The 23,834-nt window shown below is 47.1% G+C and overlaps 2 protein-coding genes and 1 pseudogene across 3 annotated transcripts in view; 1 reads left to right on the forward strand and 2 right to left on the reverse strand.

Moving 5' to 3' along the window:
- Positions 1 to 23,834, reverse strand: part of TNNT1 (troponin T1, slow skeletal type) — a 504,690-nt gene that overhangs the window by 340,158 nt on the left and 140,698 nt on the right. The gene's annotated exons all lie outside the window — the stretch shown is intronic.
- LOC136654546 (5S ribosomal RNA) lies at positions 8,360 to 8,479 on the reverse strand (annotated as a pseudogene).
- On the forward strand, positions 12,687 to 22,622 carry RPS9 (ribosomal protein S9). 2 transcript variants are annotated; one of them, XR_010794516.1, is made up of 6 exons: positions 12,687 to 12,774; positions 18,830 to 18,953; positions 19,043 to 19,165; positions 20,934 to 21,120; positions 21,299 to 21,498; positions 22,358 to 22,431. XR_010794516.1 is itself a non-coding variant. In XM_066627777.1 (5 exons), the coding sequence occupies exons 2-5, from the start codon at positions 18,857 to 18,859 to the stop codon at positions 22,533 to 22,535; spliced, it is 585 nt and encodes a 194-aa protein (XP_066483874.1). In that variant the 5' UTR covers positions 12,687 to 12,774; positions 18,830 to 18,856; the 3' UTR covers positions 22,536 to 22,622. The 2 variants fall into 2 exon arrangements, 1 of the variants encoding a protein (XP_066483874.1); XM_066627777.1 differs by lacking the exon at positions 21,299 to 21,498 and having other exon boundaries at positions 22,358 to 22,622.

Below are 23,834 nucleotides of genomic sequence, written 5' to 3' on the forward strand. Positions count from 1 at the left end.
GCTACCTGGATCTCATTTCCAGGCATCTTCTCTCATTGCCTGAGGAAGGGGAGGGGATTCCAAAAAAAATAATTTAAGGGGGGAGGGGAACAGAGGAGATCAAAGGTGGCTGAAGCAAACTGGTGAGATGGATGAAAAAAGAGACAGAGATTGCAACAATAGGTGATCTCACATGGGGAGGGGGAGGGAATGGAAGAGAGCAGTTGTGTGGGGCAGAGGGAGGGGTGAGAGGAAAGAACCTAAAAACCCAATTGAAAGAAAGAAGGAAGGAAGGAGAGAAAAAAAGGGGGAAGAGAGAAGGGGGGAGGAGGTTGGATGTGTTTTTTTTTCCTCCCCAGATCCTTGCTCTCTGGGTAACAGGGAAATTGATGGAGATAAGAGCCCGCCCATCCAAACCAGGGTGTTCATTGGGCAACGAGCACGTCATTTAGGCTGAAGGGAGGAGGATGCAGGAATGGATGGAGGGGGGGTGTTGTCACCATGGCAACCTGCTCCTGGGTAGCAGGAGCAGCAGCAGTAGGGAACGCAGGAGCAAGAAGGTGAGGAGCAGGAAAGGATGGGGTGTTTAAGAGAGAGAGAGAGAGAGAGAGAGAGAGTACGGAGAAGGAACTGCAGAAAGGGAGCTGGGGATTGCCATGTGTTTACACACTTGGTATCACCCAGATTCAGTGCTGTATTGCGCACACATACACACACGCCTGTGCACATACACACGTATTGATAAACAGAATCCCTCTTTCAGATACACACAAAGGCATAAACAGATCCTTTCTCTCTCTCACACACACACACAGGCAGCACCAAATAGGTCATGCACAATATTTCATGCCCACAGAAACTGTGTCACCCTCACACACATAGACATTGAATTTTTTTTTAAATTAACTTATTTATCTGTCTACCTGCAGGGTTTGTATACTGCCTTTCTGCCACGTCTCTCACAGAGGATCCCAATCAATGCTAAGACCATTAAAAATGATGTCAATCAGAATAGTTAAATTTAAAATCAGAATGAGCCATTAGTAAAACGAGGAAGGTGGCAGATCACAAAAATGACATGGTGGCCAAACCTCCAAAACTCTCAGGTGAAATCAAACCGAAAAGGTTGAAGGAAATAAAGAGGTATTTACTTTGGAAGAGGGTGTGCAGACCTGCAATCAAGGAGGGGAGCATTCTGGAATTTAGAGGCTACCCGCCCCCCAAAAAGCTTCATTCTTCATTGATGACAACCTGAACTCTACTCACAAAGTGTCAGTGTCATATAAGGTAGTGCCTTATACATAGCAGAGAGTGCATTAATTTTGGACAACAGAGTCCTGGTGTCAGATCCCTCCTCAGCCACAAGGCTCATCTTGGGATGGTTTTGAGCCAGGCACTCATCTTCCAGCCTAACTCACTTCACTGGGATTTTGTGAGGGTAATACGGGGTGGGCCCCATGTACAGAATCCTGAGCTTCTTGGAAGGATACAAATGTTATATTCTACATAGTGTCATGCATTACAGATGCAGTATGTCATTTTTCTTTCACATTTTAGTGTGGCCCTTTCCACAAGGAGCTCAGGGTTGTGTATATGGTTCCTTCCCTCCTTCTGTCCTCACAACAACCCTGTAAGGTAGGTGAGACTGAGATACTGACTGGCTGAAGGTCACCCAGGAAGCTTTGTGGCTGAGCGGGGATTTGAACCTGGATCTTCCAGGTCTAACTCCCATACCACACCATCCTGACATACAGACTCAGTATTTCACAGACACGCACACAGAATACAGTACATGTCAACATATGAAGCTGCCTTCTACAGTCAGACATATTGTTCATACTGGCTGGAAGCAGCTCTTGGTCTCCGGGGTTTCATGGAAAGGTCTTTCCTAGCCCTACCTGGAGATTTCAAAGAGTGGAGCATGGGCCCTAACACTGAGCTACAGCCCCTCCTTGTGGGTGACACACAGATACCCGCTGCTGCATCTCATACCAAGTGAAGCATGAACACATGCAAAGAGGCCCAGCTCAGTCATAAGGCCAACTAAGGCAGTCACCTCAGGCAGCAGACTGGCAGGGGGACACACCTCTGTCCACTCCTCCCCACTGCTTCTCCTTTTGCTTCCTGACTTGGAAAAGAGAGGACAGAATGGAAAAGGAAGTGTGGAAGAAAGAGGAGTAGTGGCCTATTGAGTATCAGAAGCTCTAGCCCAGTCATTTTTAATCACTGTGCGATGGCACCCTTGTGTGCCGCGAATGGTCCCCAGGTGTGCTGCAGGAATTTGGGAGAGGATCATTTATTAGTAGGGCCATTGGGGGATGCGAGCTCCCCCATTGATAGCACAGTGTGCCTTTTTAATTGTCAGAAAACTAGTGGTGTGCCTTGACCATTTTAGTGCCGTGCCATGAGATGAAAAAGGCTGAAAATCACTGCTCTAGCCCATCACTCCTATCTCCACACTTCCTCTTCTGTGCCATCCCCTCTTCGTTTTCCAAACCAGAGAGCAGAAGAAGCAGAGGCTGGCACACCACCTGGTGAGCATTTGGCACATCACTTGAGCCCAGCCCTGCACACAAGCCCTGCTCCAGCCTGGGGAGCAACAGCAGGAGAGGGCTGTTACTTTCATGTCCTACTTGGGCTCTTCCTGGAGCCATTTGGTGGGTCATGATTGGAAACAGGACACTGGACAAGATGGACTTTGGTCTAATCCAGCAAGGCAGTTCTTATATTCTTGTCTCACACACATTCACATGCTTGCACAGAGTCTCTTACATACAGAGCCACTGTCACACACAGTGTAATGTTGCCACTAAAAATGCACACATTTCCTCATGCAAACATTCAGAGTGATTCATCACCACATGTCACTTCTAAAGCGTCACCCAGAGACACTCTGGCAAGTCACATGAAAACTCACTAAGGATGCCTCTGCAAGGCGCACAGTGGAGATGGTTTTAAAACTGGCTTATAGCCCAATCCTATGCATGTCTACTCAGAAGTAAGTCCCATTGGAGTCAATGGGACTTACTCCCAGGAAAGTGTGGATAGGATTGGGCTGTTAGCTGTCATGGTTTCCCTCAATAACTCCAGCATTGTAATTCTGTGACTGTGCATTTGCTATTTGAAACCTTTAGTTTCCCTTTGAAACTACACTACCCAGAGTTCCTTGAGAGAAGCCATGGCAATAATGCTAATTTAGGCATGCTCATAGTGATGCTTCATGATTGGTTTCTTACTGGAATGATTGCAAACACACATTGGAGGTCTTGTGATGGGGAGAAGAAGCTATACAGCAGTGTTTCTCAAATTATGGGTCAAGACCCACTAGGTGACACATGAGCCAATTTCAGGTGGGTCCCCACTCATTTCACTACTGTATTTTTAATATATTAGACTTGATGCTACCATGGAACGTGACTGCATTTGGGGAAATATTACAGACCTGTACTTTTAACAAGCTACTATGTATATTCTTTTAACAATGATCATAAATGGGACTTACTCCTGGGTAAGTGTGGGTAGGATTGCAGCCTAGGTTAGTTAAAAATTTTCCTGCTTGGTGATGTCACTTCTGGTCATGAAGTGACGACCTGTCACTTCCGGTGGGTCCTGACAGATTCTCATTCTAAAAAGTGGGTCCTGGTGCTAAATGTGTGAGAACCACTGCTATACAGTATATGGGGGAGCAGACTGGGACATCTGTACATGGGGTTAGCACTCAGCGCCACCTCTAGGCTTGCTGCCCTGACATGTACGGATTACTTTTCATCTTGGGCCAAGGGACCTGGATTCAAATCTTCACTTGTCATGAAGTTAACAACAGACTAGACTAGAGAGAAGAAGCAAGCTGAGAAGGGAATCAGGCTCCCAGATTCACTAGTATTATAGTAAAATGTATGCAGCACCTGGAAAAGCAGAAAATTGACTTATAGAAATAGACTTGAACCACAAACAAATACTTACCCAAACTTTATTATTTTTCAGTTTTAAAGGGGACCCAGTAAATTAGCAGCTTCATTTATTCAGCATTTTCTGTTCCTAGGCACTTTACTGCTTACCAAATGAAAGTGTCTAATGAAAAGGGGTGATTTATAGACCTCCAGCCTCCTAGAGCCAGAAGCAATTATCTGCATCCCGGAAGGCAACATAGAAGAAAGGAAAAACTAATTCATTCCTCAGCCCATCTCAACCACCAGCTGACCAAAGAGGGGTTGACTAGATCCTGATCTCTGCTCCCAAACCTAATCAACTACACGTTAACAATGGAGATCTAGCTGGATTCTGAAGCTCCTTAACAGGAAGAAAATCAGGGGTGGAGACATGGAAATGCACCAGGAGCAGTAGGTGCAGTGTAAGGTTAAGATGAAACTATCTCATCCCTAAAGAATATATGTGGCTTTTAAAAAAAAGATTTCTAGAGTGTTCTTTTGCCAAAAGGCCTCAAAAATACTACAATAAAAGAAAAAACCAACAGGACTTCAGTGGATGGAGCAGAACCCCCCCTCCCAAAAAAATTGGTGAATACCATAGTGTGTGTGGGGAGGGGTTAGAATCACATGGGAGCAGGTGGTTTCTTTAAATAGTTTGGGCTCCCAGGTATCTTAAATGTTAACAATTTTAGGGGTGACTGTCAGTGTCTTGCATTTTGACCACAGGTTTCTTAGATTGTGGTCCAAAATATAGTTCTTTTAAAGTAAAATTTCTATTTCTCACTTTCATACTCCGAATGCCTGCCTGGACGGTTTGCACTGGTACTGTAAAAGAAAGGAAAAAATGACTGAATGAACTAGTCAAAATCCTAGCCATCCCCATACTCCCGATGCAGGGTTTTTATTATGAAATAATGCTATTTTTTCCTGTCTTACCAAATCTTGACTGCTTATCTTTTCCAGATGTCCATCCTGAATAGACCTGTATCCTAATTGAAACCTTACAGGAAAACATATTTTTTAGAAATCAAAACTGAAGGGCAGTAATCCGAGAGAGTAACAGTAAAACTATCAGCAGCCATAAAAACAATATGACAATCATAAAATTAAAAGGGCACCATGAAAATATTATCCATTAACACCTTAGAACAGCTGTGCCGTGGCACACTGGTGTGCCGCAAGGCTGTCTTGGGTGTGCTGTGGGGCCAGAGGAACATGTATTGGCAACCTTCAGTCTCGAAAGACTATGGTATCGCGCTCTGAAAGGTGGTTCTGGCACAGCGTCTAGTGTGGCTGAAAAGGCCAATCCGGGAGTGACAATCCCTTCCACACCGGGAGCAAGTGCAGTCTGTCCCTGGTCTGTCTCCCTGGCTATGGGCCTTCCTTCTTTGCCTCTTAGCCTCAGACTGTTGGCAAAGTGTCTCTTCAAACTGGGAAAGGCCATGCTGCACAGCCTGCCTCCAAGCGGGCCGCTCAGAGGCCAGGGTTTCCCACTTGTTGAGGTCCATCCCTAAGGCCTTCAGATCCCTCTTGCAGATGTCCTTGTATCGCAGCTGTGGTCTACCTGTAGGGCGCTTTCCTTGCACGAGTTCTCCATAGAGGAGATCCTTTGGGATCCGGCCATCATCCATTCTCACGACATGACCAAGCCAACGCAGGCGTCTCTGTTTCAGCAGTGAATACATGCTAGGGATTCCAGCACGTTCCAGGACTGTGTTGTTTGGAACTTTGTCCTGCCAGGTGATGCCGAGGATGCGTCGGAGGCAGCGCATGTGGAAAGCGCTCAGTTTCCTCTCCTGTTGTGAGCGAAGAGTCCATGACTCGCTGCAGTACAGAAGTGTACTCAGGACGCAAGCTCTGTAGACCTGGATCTTGGTATGTTCCGTCAGCTTCTTGTTGGACCAGACTCTCTTTGTGAGTCTGGAAAACGTGGTAGCTGCTTTACCGATGCGCTTGTTTAGCTCGGTATCGAGAGAATGAGTGTCGGAGACCGTTGAGCCAAGGTACACAAAGTCATGGACAACCTCCAGTTCATGCTCAGAGATTGTAATGCAGGGAGGTGAGTCCACATCCTGAACCATGACCTGTGTTTTCTTCAGGCTGATTGTCAGTCCAAAATCTTGGCAGGCCTTGCTAAAACGATCCATGAGCTGCTGGAGATCTTTGGCAGAGTGGGTAGTGACAGCTGCATCGTCGGCAAAGAGGAAGTCACGCAGACATTTCAGCTGGACTTTGGATTTTGCTCTCAGTCTGGAGAGGTTGAAGAGCTTTAAGAACATAAGAACAGCCCCACTGGATCAGGCCATAGGCCCATCTAGTCCAGCTTCCTGTATCTCACAGCGGCCCACCAAATGCCCCAGGGAGCACACCAGATAACAAGAGACCTCATCCTGGTGCTAAGGAGACAGGCAGTGGCTGCTTTGACCCTCAAGTGACAGCCAGAGAAAAAGGAGCAGGAGGAGGTCTTCCTTGAGGAAAATCCCTTTTCCTACCACAGTTGCCTGCAACTGCGCAAGGCAACCCTCCCTGCCTTGTCCCAGCCTTCCTTTCAGAGGAAGGGCTTTGGGCCACAATCCTATCCACACTTACCTGGGAGTAAGCCCCATTGACTATTATGGGGCTTACTTCTGAGTAGGCACACCTAGGATTGGGTATTAAGTCCAGGCAGAGAGGTCCAGAGTGAGAACCAGGGAGGCAGGAGCAGGCAAGCAGGTAGGAAGCGAGCAAGTCTGCTGAGTCCACAGGCCTAAGAACTGGCTGGCTAAAAGGGTTCTGGTGCCACAGTTGCCTGCAACTTGCCAAAGCGACCCTCCCTGTCTTGCCTTTTGCCTTTTAGGGAAAGGGCTTTGGGCCACAATCCTCTCCACACTTACCTGGGAGTAAGCCCCATTGACTGTAGTGGGGCTTACTTCTAAGTAGACATATTGCCTAGGATTGGGCTTTTGGTCCACGCTTTTTTCTTAAATACAGGAGCAGGCAATTGGCACTTCTCTTCTCCCCACCCCTGGTCCAACAAGAAGTTGGTCTGGTCCAACAAGAAGCTGACGGAACATACCAAGATCCAGGTCTACAGAGCTTGCATCCTGAGTTCACTTCTGTACTGCAGTGAGTCATGGACTCTTCGCTCACAACAGGAGAGGAAACTGAATGCTTTCCACATGCTTTCCGACACATTCTCGGCATCACTTGGCAGGACAAAGTTCCAAACAACACAGTCCTGGAACGTGCTGGAATCCCTAGCATGTATGCACTGCTGAAAAAGAGACGCCTGCGTTGGCTCAGTCATGTTGTGAGAATGGATGATGGCCGGATCCCAAAGGATCTCCTCTATGGAGAACTCGTGCAAGGAAAGCGCCCTACAGGTAGACCACAGCTGCGATACAAGGACATCTGCAAGAGGGATCTGAAGGCTTTAGGAGTGGACCTCAACAAGTGGGAAACCCTGGCCTCTGAGTCGCCCTCTTGGAGGCAGGCTGTGCAGCATGGCCTTTCCCAGCTTGAAGAGACACTTGGCCAGCAGTCTGAGGCTAAGAGGCAAAGAAGGAAGGCCCATAGCCAGGGAGACAGACCAGGGACAGACTGCACTTGCTCCCGGTGTGGAAGGGATTGTCACTCCCGAATTGGCCTTTTCAGCCACACTAGACGCTGTTCCAGAACCACCATTCAGAGCGCGATACCAGAGTCTTTCGAGACTGAAGGTTGCCTACATCCTCTCCCCAGCCCACTGCCTCCCACAGGCACATTCCCCCCCTCCAAATCTCCTAAGAGATTTGCAGTTAGCACCTCTCTTACTGTCTCTCCCTTCACTCCTCTGCACCTTTCAAAGGTCCACAATCACTTTCCTCACATTCTCCCCCCCCCACTCCAGCTGAATTCTGCACTTCTTTCAATCATGTGTCTTCTTTGCCCCCCTCCACTCTGTGCTCAGTCTGACCTCTCTTTGCCAGCACTTTCTGGCATTACACTTTAATAACAACATATTCCAAATCCTTTCCAGAATCACATAAACTTTCCTCTCCAAAGTTCTTGTTTGCAATCCAGGTTGCAATGTTAGGCTGCAATCCTAACCACACTTTCCTGAGAGTAAGCCCCATTGAACAAAATAGGACTTACCTCTGAGTACACCTGGTTAGGATTGAGCCCTTTGCCATGTAATGATTTAAGTGTATTAATTGTATTAAAATTAATTGTAATGGAGTAATTTAATGTAAGTAAAAAACTGGTAGAGTGCCTTGACAATTTTAGTGCCTTGTCAGTGTGCCGTGAGCTGAAAAACGTTGAAAATGGCTGCGTTAGAAGAACAGCATTGTCCTCACCTGGCACTTGAGTTGAAGGTGCCAAGCAAGGGTCCCTTGAGGCCCCAGTGGCACCAGGGTGCCACTGCCAAGAAGGCTCTAACTGCTAGTTTTGCCAATGGTTGGCAACCTTCAGTCTCGAAAGACTATGGTATAAGCCTACAGCACCCAGTATTCCCAGGCGGTCTCCCATCCAAGTACTAACCAGGCCTGACCCTGCTTAGCTTCCAAGATCAGACAAGATTGGGCATGTGCAAGGTAACAGTTGCTGCCAGATCTCTGACCTTTAGTCTGAGACTCAGGTTTTGGAAGGCTGTCTTCAATCCTTCAGCAGAGCAGCACAGTCTCTGGTTACTCATCACCTGTCCCCTCTCCTTTCTTTAAAAATTGAACAAGCATTGCTAAACCCCCACACCACTTTTCTAGAAGGAGAAAAGGAGGCAGAGTTGAGGGGAGGTATCAATCAAATGGTGCCATTAGCAGCCATGTGACATCCCCAGAGCCCAACTCCTGAATCTTAGGTTTGGAGATGCTTCCAACCTGGCAACCCCCACTGGTCACTCACTGCTCAGCTAACCTCAAAAGGTGGTGGAACCCAGGGCAGGGACTCTTAATGCCAGGGCAGGTATATTTGAGGAGTTGTGGTTCTTCACATTCCATGATCTCAGGCTTCATTGGCCTGACAAATACAGCGCCACACTGTTTGACCTTAACTGTAAAATTAAAACCAAACTTCTCTCTAGCATCTTAGAATATTAATATGTTTTTGCTATACACAATTAACGCTGTTGCTCCTGCTCCCATTTGTGCAGTGATGGAAGAAATTTATCCAAAAACACTCCTCTCAGTAGCTTGCACTGCCTCATTAGAGTACTAATTAGCTAGTTGGGTTATTATTCCGGCCTACCGAGCATTGTGTAATTAAAGTAGGAGGGCTTTTAAAATATTTTTATTAAGTTTTAACAAATGTAAAATATATGCTGAGCTTGATCCAGCCCACTGCAGGCACAGAAATCTGCATATAAGCAATGGGGAGCAAAGCCTTTCAAATGACATTCAACAATCTTCATAACTATATTCTGTCTCCAGCCCAAGACAGATGTCAGTGGCATTGCGAGAGGGGGTGCAAAGCACTAAGTTTTGCAGAGAGCCTCACTACAGTGTGCAGGCAGCCCTCCCCCTCCCCTTCGGAGTCATTCCGGGTGATGGGAGCAAAATGGAGGCATATACCTCTATTTTGCTCCCATTGCCCAGAATGGCTCTGAAGGGGAGGGGGAGGGCCGCTTGCAGGCTGCTGTGGGGATGCCTGCAAAATTTATTGCTTTGCACTCCCCCTAGCTATACCACTGCTTTTGAGCACTAATTTTGCTCATGAGTTTTCCCCAATATGGCTAATAGCTGTTTGGGAAGGGGAGGAATTAACAATGTGATAGGCATGCCTATACAGAAGAAAGTCCCAATGTGTTCAGTGGGGTTTACTCCCTTGAAAGTGTGTACAGGATTGCAGCCTATGTCAGAGAATCAGCAAGGGAGAAAAGGGTCGGAACCTCCCTCCCTTGTTCCAGATCAAGACCCTGCATGGCCTTTAGAAGAAAATTACTTTGAGAATTCCAATCATGAAGTTCCGATGTAACATGTAGAGACCATCTGGACCCCCCAATTCTGCAGATGGCTTCTTTCCACATAGGTATTTCTCTTCTATCTTACAACAACTTCTATCTTCTGAAAAGGGGGGCTGCCCCCTGATTTCCAACCACCATATAAGGGTTAGACATTCTGCTGTAGAATGATTGCAGCAGCAAAAGGGCTCCAGAGAGATTTGGACAGGTGCATGAATCCTTATGGATATCTCCCAATTTTTCTGTTCTGATTTTTTTTTTCTGTTCTGATTTTTCTGTCCCATAAATATTTGGTTTTGCATGCATATTACTGTTATTGAGGAAGGGCAACAAGGACTAATAACTGAAAGGCTGCTGCAATCTATAGTTCTATTCACTATAATTCTATTTTGCAATAGCTCACTTTCAAGATCCTCAAAGATGGGCATCTTTGCTATCAGAAATAAATTTTTAACTAATTCAAATTAGCCCATTTGAACTGGTTAATAATTTATTTCTGTTAGCAAAGCTGCCTCTACAGAGACCCAAATCAGAGTTTGGGTCTGGGCTCTGCTGAGTAAACCTGGGCCTCTCTGCTAATAGCCACAGTGCAAATATGCATTTAGGGATCCAACTGAAGTTAATGAAATTGTGAACCAGAAAAAGTGAATAGAAAGAATTTTCTCTCTCTCTCTCTCTCTTTCATAACGAGAACTCAAGGCCACCTATTGAAACGGAGGGCCCAATCCAACTTTCCAGCACTGATGCAGCTGTGCCAACTGGGCCTGTGCTGCATCCTGCAGTGGGGCAGCAGTCATGGAGGTCTCTTCGAGGCAAGGAAATGTTTGTTCTCTTCTTCTTCTTCTTCTTCTTCTTCTTCTTCTTCTTCTTCTTATTATTATTATTATTATTATTATTATTATTATTAACAGTATTTATATACCGCTTTTCAACTAAAAGTTCACAAAGTGGTTTACAGAGAAAAATCAAATAACTAAATGGCTCCCTGTCCCAAAAGGGCTCACAATCTAAAAAGATGCAAATGAATGCCAGCAGAAAGCCACTAGAACAGACACTGCTGGGGTGAGGTGGGCCAGTTACTCTCCCCCTGCTAAAAAAAGGAGCACCCACTTGAAAAAGTGCCTCTTACCCAATTATCGGGGTTATCTCTTATCTTGGGGCTGCATTGTGGCTGCATCATGCTGGAAAATTGGGTAGGCTTGAACCCTGATTTGCAGTAGTTTCTGGACACAGGAAAAAAGTTCACACACATAATGAATTTGTGGAACATAGGAAGTGGTGATGTCCACTATGTAAGATGGCTTACTTGAGTATTGATTATCATTCAGTTAAAGTTGACCCCAAAGTGGCTTAACATTAAAAATCCACTAGAAGATACAATATATACAAATAGTTGTGTATCAATGGAGAGAGAAGAGATGTTTGTCTATCAATACCTTATTCCAGTTTCATCTTTTTTTTTTCTTTCTTGCATTTTGTTTTAAAAAATTAGACAAGTTCATGGGGAAGAGATCTCAACGTGGCAATGATAGTTACAGGGAACGTCCATGTTCAGAAGCAGCATATCGCTGAATATCAGTTGTTGTGGCAGGGCAGGGGTGGAGGACAATAGCACCGGAAAGCTTCTGCTTTGCATCTGTGCTTCCCAGATGCATCCAGTGGGGGCCCAATCCTATCCAACTTTCCAGCACTGGTGCAGCGGCAATGCAGCCCTGAGGTAAGAGCACAAATGTTCCCTTACCTTGAAGAGGCATCTGTGACAGCCTCCGCACTACAGGATGCAGCACATGCCCCTTTGGCACAGATACACCAGCACTAGAAAATTGGATAGGATTGGGCCCTGAGTTGACTACTGTGGGGAGCTGCAGAGGTGTAACAAGGGTGAAGCCTAAGGGGCACCTGTCCCAGGTGCTATGCTGAGGGGAGGAGTGTAATGCACAAGGGTAGTCACTTTAGGGTTCTCCCCAGAGGAGGAGGTGCTGGTGGCTTCCTGCCCCGTTCCTTCTCCTGTGGAGGCTCCCCTTTGGGAGTAATGATGTCACTGTGATGTCACTTTTGGGTTCTCCCCAGAGGAAGAAGTGCTGGTAGCTTCGCACCCCCCATTCCTTCTTCTGTGGAACCTCCACAGGAGAAGGAACGGGGGGGGGGGGCCATGAAGCTGTCAGCACCTCCTCCTCCTGGGAGAACCTGAAAGTGACATCACAATGACATCACAGTGATATCATGATGTCACTGTCCTGGAGGCCAGGACTTCTTGTTACACCTCTGGGAGCTGGAAGGACCTTTGAGCTGATAAGCTGCTCTCACTCCCCTGCTCCATCAGTACTTGCTGGGCACAGACTCAAGACAGGGGAGAACAGACACAGCCAAACTTCTGGCAATGGCTGGAAGCCTCCAGTATGGAGACATGATGCCACTCTAGCCCTTCAATCTCTATGGTTTGTGCCCGTCTGGGCGTAGACCGGAAGTGCAGTAGACCGGAAGTGCCTATCTGTGCGTGCGACTCTGGTAGAATAGGACGGTCTGGACCTAATTCTCTATGGACTTGTGTCAAGGAATAGCGGAGGCCGCTGCTGGCTGGTCTCGTCGACGGCCCCTCTCTGGAGGGAAAGCTTTAAACGACAGCAGCCGGGAGAGAATCCTCCCTCTCGCGACCCGTAGCTGAGCAATGGCGGCTCACGTCCACTTCCGCATAGACAGTGCACGTGCCCTGTTGCGTAGAGCGCACACTCCCCGCGGCCTGTCTAGCCGTTGCCTCGCTAGACTAATAGGAGCCGCCGCTCATTGGCTGCCCGTCGTCGAAAGGCTTCTCCACCCATAGGCCGGAGCGGGGAACCCTCGCCTCGCTATTGGCTAGCTGGGTGGGAAGGCGGAGCCGCTATCGGTGCTATATAAGCAGCCCGGCGGCTCCCGCTTCTTTCTTTCGGCTGCTGTCGACCACGTTGTCAGGAGGTAAGGCGGAGGGGCGTGTCGGGGCCTGCTCGGCCTGGGCCTTGGGGAGCCCGCCTTGAGGGGAAGGCAGCCTGGGGGCCGCTACGTAAAAACGACTGAGCACTGCTCTGAGGGGAGGTTGTCAGCGGGCGGCCATTGGGAGCCTGCAACTAGTGCGCATGCGCTGCAGAGTCTCAGTCTCGAACCCCTCGCTCTCCTTTCTGCGCACGCCAGTGGCGTAGAACGCGGGGACAGCGCGCGCTCCTCCTAGTCCCATGCAGGGTCCCCGGGCGCGTGGCTGGTTCCTGCGCATGCCGGTGCAGCTCCTTCGCCAGGGCGGGGTCGAGGGCGCGTCTTGCCGCCCTGGCAGTCCCTGTCCGAGTGGGGCCAGCCCGAAGGGCCTCCAGTCCAACCTCCTGCAGCCCCTTGTGGCCCTTGGGGAGACCTGCCTCCTGGGGCCCCCCTTGCAACTCGCCTTCTGAGTTGCTGTCCACCATCTGTCTGTCCAGCCCCCTGTAGAGGCATCCAGGCCAGACGCCACCCCATGTCCTCTGGCAAAGAGTTCCAGGCTCCCTGTCCAATCCCCTTATAAAGGCATCTGGGCTGGACCCCACCACCACGCCCTGGGGCAAGGAATTCCACAGGCTACTTGTCCAGTCCCCTTGTAAAGGCATCCATGTCAGACCCCAACACCACGTCCTGTGGCAAGGAGTTCCACAGACTATTTGGATAAAGAAATACCCAAATAGTATTTCTTTGGACAATCCTTTTGTTGTCTCCTGATGCTCAATTCAAGCAGATGGTGTTGTGTGAGAGGGGACAACATGGGTTGGCCTGATATAACTGCAAAAAAGAACAAGGCATCCCAAAATGTAGTCCATCCAAGAGAATGTAGAATATGACAAAATAAAAGCCAAACACACCCACATAGTGATCTCATGTGGCCAGTTTAATCACTGTGTTACTTATAAAATAAAAGCTAAAAACACTAGTATATTGATTTCACGTGGTTAATTTAAACACAGTAGTAGTGGCAATGTCGTAGCCAATGATCTTAATTCAAGGCCTGATTATTGCTAGTTGAATTTAAAACTATATTACATAGAATTTATTAATTCCCAGAAGGCTCTGCACTGCCTGCAGGGGCCACTCACAGGGAAAAGGAGGGCATTTAAATTCTCTTCCAGGAAATGAGGTTTAAAAGGAGGACATGTCCTGGAAAAAGAGGGTGTCTGGATAACCTGAAGGAACATCCCCCCACCCACCCCCTGCATAATTTGCATGTCTCAATCATGTCCCCTTTCAAACATCTTTTGTAGATTTTTTCTTTCTGCAATTACACATTTTCTTAGTTGTGGGATACTAACTTTGTCCTGCACTGAATTTAGTAAATCACATCTAGGTAGCTTTGTGCTCTCCACATGTTGCCAAATGATTACGTGTCCTAAAGTGATCCCCATATGCTGTGAATCATCCGTGTTTTCTGTGAACTGGTCCTGGAAAATTCTTGCTCAGCTTTTACTGTTGGGGGGCTGTTTTATTAAACTTAGTTGGTGGTGCTGTTCGTCACTTTCAGAGTTTAGCTTCCTCCCTCATGGCTTCTAGAAATTTAGATCTGTGGATTGAATCTAACCTGCAGTGTACACTTGTGTAACTGTCTTGTCCGAATTTGTCCTATCCTGCCGACTACGCCAATTTGTCCTGTCCAAATATCCCAACTCCCTTCTAATGCCTGCTTTCTGGCTAATTAACACCCTCCTTTTCCAAGAAACAGCTGTGGTGTGCAAAGGAATGAACACAGAACTCCTTATCTATAGCAGTTAACAAGAATTTATTGCTACAAACACTCCCTGCAAGTCCTCTTGTCCAGAGGCTTTCCCTCCCCAAAACTCCACTTAACTCAGTGGTTAAAGGTCCAAAGCCTCCAGTCCAAGTCCAATCCAATCTCCAAAGCGCAGTCCAATCTTCTGAAGCAGAGTCCCTCCTCACCAGCACTGTTCTCTCCAGCAGAGCATCTCCTCCGGCAGGGGCCTGGCAGTCCTCTCTTCGGTGTCCTCCAGCAGAGTCCTGGCAGTCCCCTTCTCCTGTAGGTCTGGGTCCGGCTTCCAGCCGGGTCAACATCCCACTCATAAGAACATAAGAACAGCCCCACTGGATCAGGCCATAGGCCCATCTAGTCCAGCTTCCTGTATCTCACAGCGGCCCACCAAATGCCCCAGGGAGCACACCAGATAACAAGAGACCTCATCCTGGTGCCCTCCCTTGCATCTGGCATTCTGACATAACCCATTTCTAAAATCAGGAGGTTGCGCATACACATCATGGCTTGTAACCCATAATGGATTTTTCCTCCAGAAACTTGTCCAATCCCCTTTTAAAGGCGTCTAGGCTAGACGCCAGCACCACATCCTGTGGCAAGGAGTTCCACAGACCAGCCACATGCTGAGTAAAGAAATATTTTCTTTTGTCTGTCCTAACCCGCCCAACACTCAATTTTAGTGGATGTCCCCTGGTTCTGGTATTATGTGAGAGTGTAAAGAGCATCTCCCTATCCACTCTGTCCATCCCCTGCATAATTTTGTATGTCTCAATCATGTCCCCCCTCAGGCGCCTCTTTTCTAGGCTGAAGAGGCCCAAACGCCGTAGCCTTTCCTCATAAGGAAGGTGCCCCAGCCCCGTAATCAACTTAGTCACTCTCTTTTGCACCTTTTCCATTTCCACTATGTCTTTTTTGAGATGCGGCGACCAGAACTGGACACAATACTCCAGGTGTGGCCTTACCATAGATTTGTACAACGGCATTATAATATTAGCCGTTTTGTTCTCAATACCCTTCCTAATGATCCCAAGCATAGAATTGGCCTTCTTCACTGCTGCCGCACATTGGGTCGACACTTTCATGGACCTGTCCACCACCACCCCAAGATCTCTCTCCTGATCTGTCACAGACAGCTCAGAACCCATCAGCCTATATCTAAAGTTTTGATTTTTTGCTCCAATGTGCATGACTTTACACTTACTGACATTGAAGCACATCTGCCATTTTGCTGCCCATTCTGCCAGTCTGGAGAGATCCTTCTGGAGCTCCTCACAATCACTTCTGGTCTTCACCACTCAGAAAAGTTTGGTGTCATCTGCAAACTTAGCCACTTCACTGCTCAACCCTGTCTCCAGGTCATTTATGAAGAGGTTGAAAAGCACCGGTCCCAGGACAGATCCTTGGGGCACACCGCTTTTCACCTCTCTCCATTGTGAAAATTGCCCATTGACACCCACTCTCTGCTTCCTGGCCTCCAACCAGTTCTCAATCCATGAGAGGACCTGTCCTCTAATTCCCTGACTGTGGAGTTTTTTCAGTAGCCTTTGGTGAGGAACCGTGTCGAACGCCTTCTGAAAGTCCAGATATATAATGTCCACTGGTTCTCCCGCATCCACATGCCTGTTGACCTTTTCAAAGAATTCTATAAGGTTCGTGAGGCAAGACTTACCCTTACAGAAGCCATGCTGACTCTCCCTTAGCAAGGCCTGTTCGTCTATGTGTTTTGAGATCCTATCTTTGATGAGGCATTCCACCATCTTACCCGGTATGGATGTTAGGCTGACCGGCCTATAGTTTCCCGGGTCCCCCCTCTTTCCCTTTTTAAAAATAGGCGTGACATTTGCTATCCTCCAATCTTCTGGCACCATGGCCGTTATGAGGGACAAGTTGCATACCTTAGTCAAGAGGTCTGCAACTTCATTCTTCAATTCCTTAATAACCCTTGGGTGTATGCCATCAGGGCCCGGTGACTTATTGATCTTTAATTTATCAATGAGGTCTGAAACATCTTCTCTTTTAACCTCTATCTGACTTAACTCCTCGGTCAGGTGGGGCCGTTTGGGCAGTGGTATCTGCCCGAGGTCTTCTGCCATGAAGATAGATGCAAAGAACTCATTTAATTTCTCTGCCATCTCTAAGTCTCCTTTTATCTCCCCTTTCTCTCCCTCACCACTCCTGGCCCCTTTGGTTCTTCTGAAGCTGCCTTTTATCCTGCAGCCCCTTGTTAAGTCCAAATGCAGCTCAGCTGTGAGCTACTTCATTAAGTCCAAATTAGGCTCAGCTGAGCCATCTTAGTCCATGTCCATTCAAAGTCCCATCAAGGTCAAATGAAGCTCAGGTGTCCATCCAGGTCTCCATTGATTGATTACAGCTGTGGAGCCAGCCCTGCCCTTCCCAGAGCTGTCAACCAGCTGTCAATACCACATCATCCACCTGATGATCTTCTGATCTTCCATTACAAACTACACTTGCATTAATGCTGAGGCAGTGCTGTATTCTGGTGACATCCTGTCACATGGTGCTCTACAGTTGTAATCCATAACTTTGTAAGACAAGTTATATTTTTTTCCTAGTATATCTGACCAAAAGAACCATGGGTCACTTAACCTTTTAATGGTTATTGCCTGTGCTGTTGCTAAGCAGATAATTGAATACAGCAGGCAGAATGAGCCTTTCACAGTGTAGTACAGCCATTTTCATCCACTGTGCTGTGTCACACTGGTGTGCCATGGGTGGTCTGCAGGAGTACTGCAGGCGTTTAGGGGAGGATTATTTGTTAGTAGGTCCACTGGGGGATGAGAGCCCTTTCTATCATCAGTGTGGTGTGCCTTGTCAATTGTCAAAAAATTGATGGTGTGCCTTGACAGTTTTAGTGCCTTGTCAGTGTGTCATGAGATGAAAAAGGTTCAAAATCACTGTTGTAGTATTATTATTAACAGTATTTATATACTGCTTTTCAATGGAAAGTTCACAAAGCGGTTTACAACTAATGGCTCCTTGTCCCAAAAAGGCTCACAATCTAAAAAGATGCAAAAGAACACCAGTAGACAGGTGTAGTGGGATTCAAATATTCTCAGGTTATCCTTGAGAATGGATGTTATGATGCTATGAAACATTGCTATGAGAAAGTGAGAAGACCTTTTTCCTTCCCAAATAGATGGGATCTCTTCCTTTCATTTTTCTCTCCCCCCCCCCCCCAAATCATTTCAGCCAATAGACTGGCTATCGAATTGTTATTTTGAATATATGACCCTTAAAGCTATGCTGGTGAAATACTTGGCAATCTGCATCATGTAGCAGATTGCCTTTTTAATGAGTTATGATAATTTTATCTTTTCAATTTTGTTTAATGAGTTATGATAATTTTATCTTTGTTTCATTAAAATAGTCTTGTGGGGAGATGTTCTTGAGTGAAAATAAAAGCAATTTTTTATTTTACACTTTATTTGTTTGTAACATCTTAACGGGGACTATAGTGAGATGCCATGTAATTTTCAAAACACAGCAAATTGGAGTTGTCTCATGCAAGTTGTGTCACATGCAAGTTTGGACTACCCCAGCAGACTCAGTTTTTCAGTAATTGTGGGTTGCACAGATAAATCTTGGAGATGTATAGTGAAGGCTTGGAACAACAATGAGCATCTGGATAGTAACATGCATACAAAACTATTCTAGTGTGGACACCTAGGAATGTATTTTCTTCCAAACTGGATTGATGTTTGCTTGTAAAATTAGTATCCTTTAGCTTTGCTCTGAAGGTGAGTTTGTTAAGCCCCAAACTAGTTAATGTGCAAAAAATAAGGCATGATCGGCATTCTCATTGTGAATCAGTTAAATATTCAGTTAACTTGGGCTGTCATACTGAAAGTCTTTATCTTGGATGTAGGTAGTGAACCTCCATCAAATATGTCTTGGTCAACCTTAGAACAGGTGGAGTAAACGAAGAGAGAAATTGTTGGGATTTACAAGACTGGGAAGGGGAATAAATTAGGTTAGGTTCTGAGAAGAACTTGCCTTAGATTACCGAGAATATTATTATCAGAGACCAGTCTGATTTAGGTTATATGAATTAAGTATAGGGAAATGCATGTCAATAAAGGTAGGCAATGCTGAATTTGTTTAGGAGGCCAAGCTATAAATTGCTGTTGAGTTTTAGTCATAATATAGATGATTAACTGGCATATATACATATCAGTTTGCTTAGTATGTGAAGCAGTTTTATCTCTAGACTCTCAACTACCTTTCGTTTTTCCACAGGCCTGGGCTTGGTCCATTTAGGCCAGAATGCCCGTTGCTAGGAGTTGGGTATGTCGGAAGACATATGTCACCCCCAGGCGACCCTTTGAGAAGTCACGCCTTGACCAGGAGTTGAAGCTGATTGGTGAGTATTCTGGGCTGGGAGAGAGGTCCTTTTTTTCAGAGCTGCAGTCTAGAGGCAGCAGTATGTAAACTGTAGTCTCCCCTTCCCAGGTGAATACGGGTTGCGGAACAAGCGTGAAGTGTGGAGAGTGAAGTTCACTTTGGCAAAGATCCGCAAAGCTGCCAGAGAGCTGCTCACCCTGGATGAGAAGGATCAGAGGCGTCTCTTTGAAGGTAAGTGTAGGCCTGGGGGTTGTAATGGCCCTTGTGCCACTCAGTACACCTTGTCAGTGGCTTAAATATAATCACACAAAAGTGGTTATATTTTCTGAGGAAGCTTGGGAGGTTAAATTTGTCACAGCAGCTGCTTGTGCCTTACTATCGTTGCACCATTGAGAGTGTCTAACCCAGGGGTGCTCACACTTTTTTGGCTGGAGAGCTACTTTGAAACCCAGCAAGGCCCGGAGATCTACCAGAGTTTTTTTACAATGTAAAAGCCTGCTCAGCCGCACTCCCCGAAGCAGTGGCAGGACAGCGCCGTTCCACCCAAGCTGCCGAGGGGGCGGCAGAATGACCAAGCGGAGGGCCTAACTGCCCTTTCCCTGCCCCAGGGCGCTGTCCTGCCGCTGCTTCGGAGAGCGTGGCTGAGCGGGCTCGTCCCTCTGAGGGGGGCTGGGGGGAGAAGGAACCCCCGCGCCAGCGCTTCTCCCCCAAGCGGCTTGGTCGTTCCGCCGCCCCCTCGGCGGCTTGGGTGGAGCGGCGCTGTCCTGCCACTGCTTCGGGGAGTGCGGCTGAGCAGGCTCGTCCCTCTGAGGGGGGCTGGGGGGAGAAGCGCAGGCGTGGTGGCGGTTCCTTCTCCCCCTTCGCGAGGCTCGTTCCCGGGGCCGCTTCGAGGGCGATCGAGTGTCCCGGATGCGATGGCGGGCCAATCGGGAAGCTCCGGGTCTCTTTCCCGCCCCTTTCAACATGGCGGACGGGAGGCTCGGCACGCGATCGACCGGTCGATCGTGGTCGTTTTGAGCACGCCTAATCTAACCTATGATATCTTGGTGTGGTATGTAAATTGCTCTGCAGGGACAAAAAACTATTAGACCACGCACCACACGATTCCCGAATAGTTTTTATCCCACAGCCATAATTATGTTGAACAAGGCGATATAGTTGTCACCATGCTCCTGGGCATTATGGTCTGTTATACTGTTTAATATTATGATGCATGTTGTATAGAATGTGTGGGTGAGTGTGTAGTGTGCTTGTTGGAATTGTAGTATATATTTATGCTTGTATCTCAAAGGTGCATAAATTTCGTTGTGCTGTAGCACAGTGACAATAAAGTTACCACTACTACTTAAACTTCAAAGTTCTGAAACTCAAGCTCACTTTATTAATCCTGTCACTTTTTCAGGTTTGTCTTTATCTGAGAACTGCATTTTAAATGTTTAAATTTACCCATCCATAGTCTGTCTTGGAAGAATCTTTGTACATAACTGTTCCAATATTGCAGATCTAAGGTGTGGCAGACTTGTCAAAAGGTTACTGTAGCATCTATGGCAGAGTTGAGATTCGAACTTGAGGGGTTTCAGCCTCTGTTCCCAATATACAAGGTGACGACGACTTTGTAGCATGTCTACATGGAGCAGACCTGCGTTAAAGTTTGTAGCAGTGTCTGTACAGTAAGGGGGCCAAAAGGGCTCTAGGCCCTTTAGTATGGTGAAGGTGAAGATTGGGGGAGGGAGTGGATGTGGTACCAGTTGAGGGAATCAATGTGACTTGCAGATTTCATGAAGGACTGCCCTGTTTTTGACCCAGTATATGAAGCAATGAATATTGGTACCACCAGTTGTGTGCCATTGCCTCAAAATGTGTTCAATCTACAATCAGGCTTCCTGTGGAATGTTAATTGCATGGCTGTTTACTTTGGTTACTTTCTTAACTTTTTTTAAAGCATGGTTTTGCAAATTTGTGGGCCTTTACCGAGCTTACAGGTGTCTCCTTTTCCCAGGCAATGCCTTATTGCGCCGTCTGGTCAGAATCGGGGTGTTGGATGAGGGCAAGATGAAACTGGATTACATCCTGGGTCTGAAAATTGAGGATTTCTTGGAACGGCGCCTCCAAACCCAGGTCTTCAAGCTGGGCCTGGCCAAGTCCATCCACCATGCCCGGGTGCTCATCCGCCAAAGACACATCCGGTAGGCCACTTTGGATTGGAGTTCAGAGGCGTGTGGTGGGGAAAGGGCTAAACCGATGAATATTGGGGTGCCTTTGTTAGTGTCGAATGCAAGGTCTGGGTTTTTTGGTGTGAGTTACAACAACAGGATCTGCCCTTAAAGTTCTTTCTTTGATATCTTTTATATGTGGCCTGTACAGGATTATGTGTTGCACTGTCTCAGCCGTGTGCCTCTTAAGCCCACCAGCCCCTTTCATGGATTGGAACGCTGGATAGCCTAATAGCCCTGCAACCCACCTATTGAGGCTACATAGCAAAAAAAAAAAAAAAGATTTCAGCAAGGCTCACTGCGGCTCAGCCGTACACCTTGCGAAGGTCTTGGCGCATGCTGGCAGTGGAGGTAACAGTGAGTGGTCTCCTCTTTAACACCAATGTGATCCTTCTTGTTGGCAAATGGCCAGCTGCCTGGATGTGGAGGAAGAGCCAGGTTTTCTCTCAAGTTCAGTCTTTTAGACTGCAGTCCTGTACACACTTATGGGAGTAAGCTCCATTGACTTTGGTGGGACTTGCTTCTGAGTAGATGTGCTTAAGATTGTACTTAGTAAAAATGTAATTCTAGTTGTAAGGCAATTACTGTTTCATGCTACCCAGCCTTTGATCACAAGAATGTAGAAGAGATGTGATTCCCCCCCCCCCCCCAAATATTGCTGCTGTGCATTTTTACTCTTTGCTGGAAGGACTTGGAAAGATATTAAGAGGGATGATGGTCCTAACATTAGCATGTTATTAAAGTTGAATAATGAGACCACCATATCCTGTTCATAAGCGGCCAACTAGGTGCTTACAAGTAGGGGGATGAGAGCAATAATCCTCTCCTGCTAGCAGTCTTAGCAACTGGTGTTCAGGGGCAGGCTGCCTGGCAATCTAGAGGGCTTTGTATAGCTGTCATGCCTAAAGCTATTTTCATACATTTACTGAACATGCTATTACAGCTGTTGTACAGCTTTTGTTCATACATGTGCTTAATTCCCTTTTAAGCCATTTAAGTCTGCTTATCATGTAGAGATGTTAACTAGGTTATTCACCTTAATCCCAATCACTTTCTGGGTTTGTGGAAACAGCAGGACTAGTGATGAATTGCTGGAACCTGATTGTGCTGGCAGGGCATGGGATCTTCAGTGGTATGGAAAGGGCATGTACAGGAGGGGGTGGGCGTTTTAGTTACGATTCTATAACCCTCTCCTTTCTCCCCCATTCAGTGTAAGGAAGCAAGTAGTGAATATACCTTCTTTCATTGTTCGTCTGGACTCCCAGAAGCACATTGACTTCTCCCTCCGCTCCCCATATGGTGGTGGCCGTCCAGGTCGTGTCAAGAGAAAGAATGCCAAGAAGGGTCAAGGTGGTGCTGGCGGTGGGGATGATGAGGAGGAAGATTAAACTGTGGGGCACCTCAGCACAAGCTGATGGGGGAATCGTGCCTGCCTTGCTGTATTGTTGATCCAATAAAAATTTGTGAACAAGGAATTATTGGCTCTTATGCTGCCAGGGATCCTTTGGAAAATGCTCAGTAATGTGCAGAGCTTCTTTTTCTTGCTGTGATGCTGCAAAAATTTGTTTGAGAGTTGTGATCTAGAGATGGGAGGTGTGTCCTTGGGCATGGGCTTTCCATGGAGAACTCACTCGATTAGGGGTGTCCAAACCCTGACCCAGGGGCCATTTCTGGCCTTTGGGGACTCCCAGTCCGGCCTGCAGGGAGCCCTCGGTCTCCAATAAGCCTCTGGTCCTCAGGAGATTTGCTGGAGCCTTTGCTGGCCCAACATAACTCAGTGCAAGGGCTGACTGTTTGACCTCTCATGCGAGACTCCCTCTGCTGCTTGCTCTTTCACATACGTGAAGCGGCAGCCAAGGAAATGCTGGCTTTGCTTTGCACAAGGTCTTTTGTAGGCCTTAAGCTATCACAAGACCTTCATTCATTCATATAAGTTCCATCTCTAGTGTAAATTTATGTACGTTTATTCAGATTTTAAATTATTTCTTTTCCTGGTCCCCAACACAGCATCAGAGAGATGATATGGCTCTTCTGGCAAAAAGTTTGGACACCCCTGCAGTAGGGCACTGGTTCTCAAACTTGGAGTTTGAGCCCCAGGGTAAGTCATTGCAGGGGTGGGGAGAAGAGATCCTTAGGATCGTGCTGCTGCTGGGAAGAGGGGCCTCTTTTAACATGTCTTACCTGTTGCTGGGGTCCAGGGGGTGTGGGGAGCCCTACGGAGCCTACCGCAGGGCTCAGTGTGGCTTGTAGAAAGTAAAAAAAGAGAGTGCTGTCCCCTTGAGTTGAGATCATGAGACTGGAGGTGAGTAGCAATTGCTTTTTTTACTTTCTAAAAAAAGAAACTCCCTAGATTCCAGCTCTTCCCCATAGCAGCAGGATCATGTTGCTGTCCCATCCCCCGTCCCTTAAAGCAGTGGTTCTCAAACTTTTTCGGCTCACACCTCCCCTGATCCTTGTAGCCATTGGCCACAGCTCCCCATTACAACACCTTACCTCAGTTACCCCCAAAATGGGGATGAAGGTGTTATACACTAGAAACCAAAAAACAGCTGCCAGCACTCTTGAGGCTGCAATGCTAACCCCACTTTCCTGGGAGTAAGTCCCATTGAACACAATAGAACTTACTTCTGAGTAGACCTAGCTAGGATTGTGCCTTTTCTTTTACAATAGCAGCCAACAGAGTACCC

The sequence above is a fragment of the Tiliqua scincoides genome, chromosome 5 (assembly GCF_035046505.1).
Source record: "Tiliqua scincoides isolate rTilSci1 chromosome 5, rTilSci1.hap2, whole genome shotgun sequence".
Lineage (NCBI taxonomy): Eukaryota > Metazoa > Chordata > Lepidosauria > Squamata > Scincidae > Tiliqua > Tiliqua scincoides.